General features: G+C 48.3%; 1 protein-coding gene across 1 annotated transcript; it reads left to right on the forward strand.

Annotated features, from left to right (window-relative positions):
* The first annotated feature begins 2156 nt into the window (after positions 1-2156).
* On the forward strand, positions 2157-5357 carry LOC125536278 (NADPH HC-toxin reductase 1). Its single transcript, XM_048699470.2, has 5 exons — positions 2157-2358; positions 2499-2668; positions 4185-4397; positions 4483-4868; positions 4985-5357. Exons 1-5 carry the CDS (start codon positions 2253-2255, stop codon positions 5115-5117), a joined length of 1008 nt encoding a protein of 335 aa, XP_048555427.2. The 5' UTR covers positions 2157-2252; the 3' UTR covers positions 5118-5357.
* Positions 5358-12322: the final 6965 nt, after the last annotated feature.

Raw genomic sequence — 12322 nt, forward strand, 5'->3', positions numbered from 1 at the left:
CATCGGACGGCTCCGGACGCGAGAAGGGATAGGTGGGCTGCCGGTGGGGATAGTGGGTTGTGTAGAGAGGAGGTGGTCTGCAAGGAAAGAGGAGGAATGCAGCCCGGCGGCTGTTTCTGGAGACCGACAACGTCCGATGATAGACCAGCTATACTGTCGCTGTAGTTATCCGTTGGGGCATCAAATGGACTCTGAACTCGATGAAATTTGACAGGCGGTCTACCTACACTATAATAAGACCGCATGCCAACTTTCACCCTATTTCAAGAACACTTTCCGGCCACTTATAAAATACTATTTCGGAGGTGCCGCGAGCGCGTGTAAGTGTGTCTGGGCTCAGAACGGACAACGGAAAGAACTTGGAGACCCGAACGGATCCAAGTTTTGAAAACATGATGATGCAATGCACATGATGACAAGGCAAGATGCAACACGCAAGCAAATGACATGGCAACAACAGCGAATAACTGGAAGACACCTGGTGCATCGGTCTCGGGGCGTTACACTGCATCACGAGAGGACATGCTTCGCGACATCACTGGTCGTCTTGGCTCCGAGTTTCGCCTGAAGGACCTGGGCGCGTTGCACTTCTTCCTCGGTATGAATGTGCGACGTGATGCTTCAGGTTTTTTCTTCATCAAGGGCAGTATGCTCTTGACATGTTGGATCGTTTCGGCTACTACACCCGCCGAGGCCAAGCCGAAGCTTTCTGCCTCAGCTGGACAGCCTGCCAGTGATGATGCTCTCTACCGCAGTATCGTTGGCACACTTCAGTACCTTACGCTCACCAGAAGGTGCAGCAAGTTTGCTTGCATATGCACTCGCCTCGTGATGTTCATTGGTCTCTGGTTAGCGTATTCTTTGGTACATCCGTGGCACGTCGACTTATGGTCTTCGTCTACGTGCTTCCGCCTCCAGCGAGCTTCTAGCCTATACGGATGCGGACTGGGCTGGTTGTCCTAACACTCGATGATCCACGCCGGGCTACTGTGTCTTCTTAGGCGACTTGCTTGTCTCATGGTCCTCTAAGCGGCAGCCCACTGTCTCCCACTCGAGTGCCGAGGCCGAGTACCGCGTTGTTGCCAACGTCGTCGTCGAGACTTGTTGGCTGCGTCACCTACTTGGTGAACTTCGGGTTCCTATCCCGAAGGATACAGTGATTTCTTGTGATAATGTTTCGGCCACCTATCTCGCGACCAATCCGGTGCAGTATAAGCGCACCAAACACATCGAACAAGATGTGCACTTCGTCCTCGAGAAGGTCCGGTTGAGTCAGCTACGTGTCCTTCACGTCCCGACTACCCAACAGTTTGCTGACATTATGACCAAGGGGTTGCCAACCGTTGTATTCCAGGAGTTTCGTTCCAGTCTTTGCATCGCCGACATCGACGCTTCGACTGCGCGGGGGAATTATCTCCAATTGATCTTCCTATGATCTCTAGCCTTGTATAGCTTGACTCCTAGAGATATGGTAGGGTTAGTTGGCTTGTCACGCAAAACAAGTTGTATATATTGTAACCAACTCCGATGAATACAATTGAGTTGCATCCAATACCTTTCTACACTCATTCCCGCAACCCGCAGTGTGACAAAGCGAGCGACGGAGGAGGAACGCACATATACAGCTTTTCTTCTGAAGCTTCCAATAACATGTGGTAGAGTAGCCCTTATAAAGAGGTCTCACTCTTACTACTGGAGCAGTATGGTACTAAATTTCTCACCTCTTACCATGCACCTAAATAGACGTTAGAGATTAATGAGGGATTATTGTCTTAAATAGGCTAAGAGATTAATCAGAAGTTATTGTCTTATAGTACGAGTCAAAGCCCATTTATAATCCAAACACAACCTTGCTCCGTGCTGACACCACTGCTGATGTGCTTGCATTTACATGCATGATCTCGTCACATCAGCAATGGACGAGAAACTGCTGTTCGATCTTTACAAAGCCTTGGACCTCGGCAACCCGCCGGTGTGCCTCGTAGTACACATCATCCGGAAATAGCTATTCTTATACTACCACAATTTGTCTGTTAGCTATAGCAGAGCAGAGCAGGTGGGCAGTCGCCCTCCGAAACCATCGCGTCGTGACGCGGTTTTCCAGCAGAGGAAACGGAAGTCTCGGGCCGGCGTGACCTTACTTAAAGCGGCAGAGAGGGCCATGGACGACACAGTCAGTTGAGTCGATTCCCTTGACCGGAGGAGAGGAGAACACGGGAGACCGAGAGTCCGAGAAGCTTGCTGTGAGGAAGATGAGCAGGGTGTGCGTCACCGGAGCCGCCGGCTACATCGCGGCCTGGCTCGTCCGCAAGCTTCTGGAGCGAGGCTGCGTCGTCCACGCCACCTTGAGATCCCTCCGTAAGTTCAGCTAGCATGTAGCCCTAGTATATTCTTTGCATGGAACTCTGGAGTAGACCGAATATCCATGGCCGCAAGTCCTTGTAGCTGCAAGAAGGCTAATCGTCGTACGGAACCGTTGGTGAATGCGTTCGTGGCAGGGGATGAGAAGAAGACAGGGCTGCTGAGGTCGCTCCCCGGCGCGGCGGAGCGGCTGGTGCTGTTCGAGGCGGACATCTACGACGCCGCCTCCTTCGAGCCGGCCATCCAGGGCTGCGAGTTCGTCTTCCTCGTCGCCACCCCGCTGCTGCACGACTCCAGCAGCACCAAGGTAACGCAAGACGATCGGACAAACTCGAGCTCAAAATCTGGCTGGTCACCCGCCTCTCTATGGAGCTCACAGCTCGATCTGCCGGTGCCTGAATATTTTGTGACGCTTAACCACTACGTAGGAGCTAGTACATCGGTGCATATTTTTCTCGTACTACTAGAATAAACTACGTACCTACTATTACTCCGGGTATGTGCCGATGCGATCGACTCAAACTTCCACCACGAAATTGATTGGAGTGCAGATAGCCGGCGAGGGACGGCGTGCGGAGTTCTTAACTCGCGGTCCCCTGTTATCGTAGGCGGTGGCGGCGGCTTTCGGCCAATATAATGGCCTCGCGCTGACTTTCTCTTTTGTCTTCACGCTCGCTGGCAGGATAGACCCTCGATCGGTACTTCTTAATACTCCTCCCTCCGGTCCTTTTACTCTGTATATAAAAATTGTCTAAAATCAAATTTTATAAAGTTTGATCATATTTATACAAAAAGTACTAACATTTACCATGTTAAAGCTATACAATATGAAAATTTGAGTTATGAGACATCTACTGATATTGATTTCATATTACGAATGTTGGTATTTCTTTTATAAAGTTGATCAAACTTTACAAAGCTTGATTTTATATAAATCTTATATGCGAACTTAAAAGAACCGGAGGGAGTAATTCCATCCGTGGACGCGACGAGATCGCCGGCCATAACGTGGGTTACATCAGCGGCGGGGAGATCCCGGCCGTAGCCACAACCGCATGGTCACCATGGGGCAATCTCGTCCACTCGCTCGGTGGTCTCCATTTCTGCACTACGGCCACGCTTGAAGCGGGATTTTTTTTTTCTTTTTGAGCTGACTCTGGCCAACAGATGACCGAGCTTTGCACGGGATAAGATACCCGGATTAGAGAAACTCCGGACACGGACCGACCTTGGCTATTGCTGGCACTAGAAGTCGATCTAGAAACTGCATGCGTAGTTGAGTGCTCGAGCGGTTTGATTGGGACGTGATTGGAATTCCGGCGCTCCATATGTTGGACTCTTCTTCGTGCATGCGTTTGACAAGCACTCTAGATTGCGACCGTGCCGACCAGCGGTTCACTGTGTGGTGTGTGCCGTTGCTACGTCAACGACTGCATGTCCAATATATGGCCATAGTTGGTTTGATGACAACGTTTGGAACTGCCAATATTTGGCAAACTAACATTTTGCATAAAATAAAAGTTGCCAAAGGTTGATAATTTTTTGTAGGTTGGCAAGAAAAGTTGGTAGCTAACCAATTACTAGCCAACGTTTGGCATCTGCAGAATATTGACATGCCAACTGTTGGCATCAAATCAATCATACTTTATATGTCACATACCAAAGGATAGTCAACTTGGGACTGTTGTGCGGTTAGTACATCAATTTTACTGAATACTAACACCTTTTTTTCACATATATAACTTTTTTAGCACAGTACAGTTGCATATCTGTTTATACATATAAGTTAACAAAGAAAGTGTTCATCGTTAATATGCATGCAGTACAAGAACATAACGGAAGCGATCGTGGACGCGACGCGCATCATCCTGCAGCAGTGCGAGCGGTCCAAGACGGTGCGGCGCGTCATCCACACGGCCTCCGTCACGGCCGCCTCGCCGCTCAAGGAGGACGGCGACGGGTACAAGGACAGCATGAACGAGTCCTGCTGGTCGCCGCTCAACCTCTCCTACGGTTACAGCAACGTTCACCTCGACGTAAGTATCCACACTCTCTCGGACAGCCGATCCATATCAGCTGGGTGTACCAGCAACTAACGGCGACGTGTTGGCGTGTACGCAGGCGTACGTGTCGTCCAAGCGGCTGTCGGAGGAGGAGCTGCTGGGGTACAACGACAAGTCGGAGGGCAGGGCGTTCGAGGTGGTGACGCTGGCGTGCGGGCTCGTCGGCGGCGACACCATCCAGCCCATCCTGTGGAGCAGCATCCCCGTGGTGGTGGCGCCGCTCACCGGCAACGAGATGCACCACAACTCCCTCAAGTTCATGCAGGCGCTCTGCGGCTCCGTGCCGCTGGTGCACATCGAGGACGTCTGCGAGGCGCACCTCTTCTGCATGGACCAGCCGTCCGTGGCCGGCCGCTTCCTCTGCGCCGTCGGGTACCCCAACATGGAGGACTACCTCGCCCGCTTCGCCGCCCGCTACCCGGAGCACAAGATACTGCTCAAGAAGTATGTATATGCAATCGATCGACCTAGTCTTCCTTCTCTATGTTCTCGGATATTATTATCTGTGGCTTGGTTGATCAATTTGTGCTTGTTTTTCTGTGGTGGTGATGGTGGTGTAGGGTGGCGGGAGAGGGGGTGAGGGTGAAGGGTGATTCGAGCAAGCTTGTGGATCTGGGATTCAGGTTCAAGTATGGTGTGGAGGAGACGCTGGACTGCAGCGTGGAATGCGCCAAGAGGATGGGAGAGCTCTGATGTGTGATGCCGTCGAAAGAAAAACCCAGGGAAAACCAAACTTTGGATTTGAATGCAGCCCGCATGAGTTTGAAGTATGGTCTTCTTTTTTCCGGTTGTTCATTGTGTAATGTGTCCCCGTTGTTGTTATTAGTATATGTTTTCTCGCCAGTTGCAATGTATTGCTTTCTTTTTGGTTTATAAGGCTTATTATGCATATCACTTGATATATAATTTGACCAACATAAAATGAGTTGTATAGTCCAAAACTCATACCATTAGAAAGTACGCGCGGAGTACTCCTTACAAGGAACACTCCCATCTTGTCAGGTCACAACAAGTGACGCGCTTTATGTGCGTCACTTTTCGCAATGAGTTTTCACTTTTTCGTAGATTTGTTTATTTAAAACATTTTATCTCTTAAACCGTGGGTACAAATCTTGAATTGTTTTCATCGTTGGATTCTTCATGTCGAGATGTTCAAAATTAGATCTGTGTTGATAGATTTGACGAACTTTTTTCATGAAAAGATCGGACCAAATCACGAGTAAATCCGTGCCTTTTGTGAAACAAGAAAAAGATACATTTTTCCCTTCTAAGAGGCACGATCGTTCCTCTCGCGGAAGCGAATATGTGCCTTTACGAGAAGTAAAACCGTGCCTCTTGCGGAACGAAGAAAAAACGTGTTTTTTTTCTTTTCGAGAGGCATGACCGTGCCACCCACTGAAGCAAATTCGTGCCTACCATGGAACAAAAAACACATGTTTTTTTCTTTTCCGAGAGGCACGACTGTGCCTTTGGCGAAAGCAAATCCGTACCTCTCGCCGAACGGAAAAAAAGGAAAACATGTTTTTTCTCTTTCCGAGAGGCATGACCGTGCCTCCACGAGAAGTAAATACGTGTCACTCGCGGAACAAAAAAGAAGAAAGCGTTTGTTTTTTCGAGAAGCATGACCGTGCCTCTCACAGAAGCAAATTCGTGCCTCCACGAGAAGTAAACCTGTGCCTCTCGTGGAACGAAAAAAATGCATTTTTTTCCTTTCTGAACGCAGAACAAGAAAAAACAAAACGTGTTTTCTTTCCTTTCGGAGAGGCACGACCGGTCCTTCTCTGTTGGTCAGCTTACGATCATGAATTGGTATACCTAGATACGTGAAAGGTAAAACCCCCAATTCACATCCGAACAATTGTTTGTACGCATCTTGGTCATCATTAGCTCTCCCGAAACAGAACAGTTCGCTCTTATGGAAATTAATCTTTAACCCGGTCAATTGTTCGAATAAGCATAACACTAGCTTCATGTTTCGCCCTTTTGCTAAATCGTGCTCCATGAAGGTGATAGTATCATTGGCATACTGTAGAATGGATACACCTCCATCAACTAAGTGGGGGACAAGGCCACCTACCTTACCCGCATCCTTAGCCCTTCCTATGAGAATTGTCAACATATCGACCACTATGTTGAAGAGGATAGGTGACATCGGATCTCCTTACCTCACCCCTTTGTGTGTTTGGAAATAGTGACATATATCATCATTCACTTTAATCCCAACACTCCATTTTTGCGTAAAAGAGTCTACCTGGTGTCTCCAGGCCTGATCAAAACCTTTCATATGCAAAGCCTGTTGAAGGAAGGATCATTTGACCTTATCGTATGCTTTCTCAAAGTCCACTTTGAAAACAACTCCGCCCAGTTTTTTTGTGTGGATTTCATGGAGCGTTTCATGCAGGATGACAACCCCTTCTAGGATGTTTCTATCCGGCATGAAAGCCGTTTGGGACGGCTGCACCATAGAGTGCGCAATTTGCGTAAGCCTATTAGTCCCAACCTTGGTGAAAATTTTGAAACTGACATTAAGAAGATAGATAGGCCTGAACTGCTCAATACGAACGGCCTCTGTTTTCTTAGGGAGTAGAGTTATCGTTCCAAAATTAAGTTGAAATAACTGAAGCTGTCCAGAGAATAGATCATGGAACATCGGAAGCAAGTCCCCTTTGATAATATGCCAGCATTTTTTATAAAACTCCATCGGAAAACCATCCGGCCCTGGAGCCTTATTGTTTATCATTTGTGAAATTGCCTCAAACACCTCTTTCTCCGTAAATGGGGCAGTCAAAATCTCATTCTCGTCTGACGCAAGTTGAGGAACATCCTCAACCCCGGACTCATCTAAGGACACAAAGTTATCCTCCGGAGGCCCAAACAGCTGCTTATAGTAATTGGTGATATACACTTTCAGATTCTCTTGTCCTAAAATCGTCCCCTCGTCCTGCTCTAGCTAAAATATCCTCTTCTTGCGGTGTTTTCCATTTGCAATCATATGGAAGAACTGAGTGTTATCATCCCCTTGGATGATTTTGCGAACCTTAGCTTCCAATGCCCACTTCAATTCCTCCTCCCGAAGAAGTTCTCTCAGTCTCAACTCCGCCTCCACCTTAGTTTCCAGCTCTCAGGTATCTAAGATAGCGGACTCGGTTTTTAAATCTAGGGATTGAATAAGAAAAGGAAGCCTTTTCTTCTCAGCCTTATAAATCACATGCGTATGTTTAGCCCATCCACGAAGGAATCTTCGCAGATGCCTAATCTTATTCTGCCACCTTTCAACAGGAGACCTTCCTCCTGATTTTTTTGCCCATTCTCTAGCAATCAAATCAAGGAACCCTTCTCTATCAAACCACGATAATTCGAAAGAAAAGGTGTCCTTATTGCCCACATGGGTAGGATCGCTAGAGTCAACAAGCAACGGGGTGTGGTCCGAAATTGCGTGTGATAACGCCTGGACTGTTGGGGAACGTAGTAATTTCAAAAATTTCCTACGCACACGCAAGATCATGGTGATGCATAGCAACGAGAGGGGAGAGTGTTGTCCATGTACCCTCGTAGACCGAAAGCAGAAGCGTTAGCACAACGTGGTTGATGTAGTCGTACGTCTTCACGATCCGACCGATCAATTACCGAATGCACGGCACCTCCGAGTTCTGCACACGTTCATCTCGATGACGTCCCTCGAACTCCGATCCAGCCGAGTGTTGAGGGAGAGTTTCGTTAGCACGACGGCGTGGTGACGATGATGATGTTCTACCGACGCAGGGCTTCGCCTAAGCACCGCTACGATATAACCGAGGTGGATTATGGTGGAGGGGGGCACCGCACACGACTAAGAGATCAAGAGATCAATTGTTGTGTCTATGGGGTGCCCCCTGGCCACGTATATAAAGGAGTGGAGGAGGGGGGAGAGGGCCGGCCCCTATGGCGCGCCCTGGAGGAGTCCTACTCCCACCGGGAGTAGGATTCCTCCCTTCCAAGTAGTAGGAGTAGGAGTCAAGGCAAGGGAAGAGAGAAGAGAAGGAAGGAGGGGGCACAGCCCCTCCCCCTAGTCCAATTCGGACTAGGCCTTGGGGGCGCCCAACCTCTCCTCTCTCTTTCCCCTAAAGCCCAATAAGGCCCATATACTCCCCAGCGAATTCCCGTAACTCTCCGGTACTCCGAAAAATACCCGAATCACTCGGAACCTTTCCGATGTCCGAATATAGTCGTCCAATATATCGATCTTTACGTCTCGACCATTTCGAGACTCCTCGTCATGTTCCCGATCTCATCCGGGATTCCGAACTACCTTCGGTACATCAATACACATAAACTCATAATATAACCGTCATCGAACTTTAAGCGTGCGGACCCTACGGGTTCGAGAACTATGTAGACATGACCGAGACACGTCTCCGGTCAATAACCAATAGCGGAACCTGGATGCTCATATTGGTTCCCACATATTCTACGAAGATCTTTATCGGTCAAACCGCATAACAACATACGTTGTTCCCTTTGTCATCGGTATGTTACTTGCCCGAGATTCGATCGTCGGTATCTCAATACCTAATTCAATCTCGTTACCGGCAAGTCTATTTACTCGTTCTATAATACATAATCCCGCAACTAACTCATTAGCTGCAATGCTTGCAAGGCTTATGTTGGGGAACGTTGCAGAAAACAAAAAAAAATCCTACGTTTTCACCAAGATCCATCTATGAATTCATCTAGCAACGAGTGATCGGATGTATCTACATACCTTTGTAGATCGCGAGCGGAAGCGTTCAAAGAACGGGGATGAGGGAGTCGTACTCGTCGTGATCCAAATCACCGGAGATCCTAGCGCCGAACGGACGGCACCTCCGCGTTCAACACACGTACGGTCAGCGTGACGTCTCCTCCTTCTTGATCAAGCAAGGGGAAGGAGAGGTTGATGAAGATCCAGCAGCACGACGGCGTGGTGGTGGATGCAGCAGTCACCGCAGCAGGGCTTCGCCGAGCTTCTGGGAGAGGGAGAGGTGTAGCAGGGGAGAGGGAGGCGCCAAGGCTTGAGGTGTGGCTGCCATCCCTCCCCCCTTTATATAGGCCCCCTAGGGGGGTGCGCCGGCCCTAGGATATGGGATCTCCTAGGGGGGGCAACGGCCAAGGGGGTGGAGTACCCCCCAAGGCAAGTGGAGGCGCCCCCTCCCCTAGGGTTCCCAACCCTAGGCGCATGGGGGGGCCCAAGGGGGGGCACACCAGCCCACTAAGGGCTGGTTCCCCTCCCCACTTCGGCCCTTGGGGCCCTCCGGGATGGGTGGCCCCACCCGGTGGACCCCCGGGACCCATACGCTGGTCCCGGTACAATACCGGTGACCCCGAAACTTTCCCGATGACCGAAATAACACTTCCTATATATAATTCTTCACCTCCGGACCATTCCGGAACTTCTCGTGACGTCCAGGATCTCATACGGGACTCCTAACAACATTCGGATTACTGCATACTCATATCTATACAACCCTAGCGTCACCGAACCTTAAGTGTGTAGACCCTACGGGTTCGGGAGACAAGCAGACATGACCGAGACGACTCTCTGGTCAATAACCAACAGCGGGATCTGGATACCCATGTTGGCTCCCACATGCTCCTCGATGATCTCATCGGATGAACCACGATGTCGAGGACCTAATCAATCCCGTACTCAATTCCCTTTGTCAATCGGTACGTTACTTGCCCGAGACTCGATCGTCGGTATCCCAATACCTCGTTCAGTCTCGTTACCGGCAAGTCACTTTACTCGTACCGTAATGCATGATCCCGTGATCAACCACTTTATCACATTGAGCTCATTATGATGATGCATTACCGAGTGGGCCCAGAGATACCTCTCCATCATACGGAGTGACAAATCCCAGTCTCGATTCGTGCCAACGCAACAGACACTTTCGGAGATACCTGTAATGTACCTTTATAGTCACCCAGTTACGTTGTGATGTTTGGCACACCCAAGGCACTCCTACGGCATCCGGGAGTTGCACAATCTCATGGTCTAAGGAAATGATACTTGACATCCAGAAAAGCTACAGCAAACGAACTACACGATCTTTGTGCTATGCTTAGGTTTGGGTCTTGTCCATCACATCATTCTCCTAATGATGTGATCTCGTTATCAATGACATCCCAATGTCCATAGCCAGGAAATCATGACTATCTGTTGATCAACGAGCTAGTCAACTAGAGGCTCACTAGGGACACATTGTGGTCTATGTATTCACACATGTATTACGATTTCCGGATAATACAATTATAGCATGAATAATAGACAATTATCATGAACAAGGAAATATAATAATCATTTTATTATTGCCTCTAGGGCATATTTCCAACAGTCTCCCACTTGCACTAGAGTCAATCATCTAGTTACATTGTGATGAATCGAACACCCATGGTATTCTGGTGTTGATCATGTTTTGCTCTAGGGAGAGGTTTAGTCAACGGATCTGCTACATTCAGGTTCGTATGTACTTTACAAATCTCTATGTCTCCATTTTGAACACTTTCACGAATGGAGTTGAAGCAACGTTTGATATGCCTGGTCTTCCTATGAAACCTGGGCTCCTTGGCAAGGGCAATAGCTCCAGTGTTGTCACAGAAGAGAGTCATCGGGCCCGACGCATTGGGTTTGACTCCTGGGTCGGTAATGAACTCCTTCACCCAGACTGCTTCGTGTGCTGCCTCCGAGGCTGCCATGTACTCGGCTTCACATGTAGATCCCACCACAACGCTTTGCTTGCAACTGCACCAGCTTACTGCCCCACCATTCAAAATATACACGTATCCGGTTTGTGACTTAGAGTCATCCAGATCTGTGTCGAAGCTAGCGTCGACGTAACCCTTTACGACGAGCTCTTCGTCACCTCCATAAACGAGAAACATTTCCTTAGTCCTTTTCAGGTACTTCAGGATATTCTTGACCGCTGTCCAGTGTTCCTTGCCGGGATTACTTTGGTACCTACCTACCAAAATTATGGCAAGGTTTACATCAGGTCTGGTACACAGCATGGCATACATAATAGACCCTATGGCTGAGGCATAGGGGATGACACTCATCTCTTCTATATCTTCTGCCGTGGTCGGACATTGAGTTGAGCTCAATTTCACACCTTGCAACATAGGCATGAACCCCTTCTTAGACTGATCCATATTGAACTTCTTCAATATCTTATCAAGGTATGTGCTTTGTGAAAGACCTATGAGGCGTCTTGATCTATCTCTATAGATCTTGATGCCTAATATATAAGCAGCTTCTCCAAGGTCCTTCATTGAAAAAATCTTATTCAAGTAGGCCTTAATGCTGTCCAAAAGCTCTATATCATTTCCCATCAAAAGTATGTCATCTACATATAATATGAGAAATGCTACAGAGCTCCCACTCACTTTCTTGTAAACGCAGGCTTCTCCATAAGTCTGCATAAACCCAAACGTTTTGATCATCTCATCAAAGCGAATGTTCCAACTCCAAGATGCTTGCACCAGCCCATAAATCGAGCGTTGGAGCTTGCACACCTTGTCAGCATTCTTAGGATCGACAAAACCTTCCGGCTGCATCATATACAATTCTTCCTTAAGGAAACCATTAAGGAATGCCGTTTTGACGTCCATTTGCCATATCTCATAATCATAGAATGCGGCAATTGCTAACATGATTCGGACGGACTTCAGCTTCGCTACAGGTGAGAAAGTCTCATCGTAGTCAACCCCTTGAACTTGTCGATAACCCTTAGCGACAAGCCGAGCTTTATAGATGGTCACATTACTATCCGCGTCTGTCTTCTTCTTAAAGATCCATTTATTTTCTATGGCTCACCGATCATCGGGTAAGTCAGTCAAAGTCCATACTTCGTTTTCATACATGGATCCTATCTCGGATTTCA

This window comes from Triticum urartu, chromosome 2A (assembly GCF_056163025.1).
Source record: "Triticum urartu cultivar PI428250 chromosome 2A, HENAU_Tu73, whole genome shotgun sequence".
In the NCBI taxonomy this organism is placed as follows: Eukaryota; Viridiplantae; Streptophyta; class Magnoliopsida; order Poales; family Poaceae; genus Triticum; species Triticum urartu.

Bases quoted from the DNA above. Each gene is read 5' to 3' on its own strand.
- LOC125536278 (XM_048699470.2), top strand. From the start codon at position 2,253: ATGAGCAGGGTGTGCGTCACCGGAGCCGCCGGCTACATCGCGGCCTGG. The intron at 2,669-4,184 runs GTAACGCAAGAC...ATATGCATGCAG, and splicing joins ACGACTCCAGCAGCACCAAG to TACAAGAACATAACGGAAGC. The intron at 4,869-4,984 runs GTATGTATATGC...ATGGTGGTGTAG, and splicing joins CACAAGATACTGCTCAAGAA to GGTGGCGGGAGAGGGGGTGA.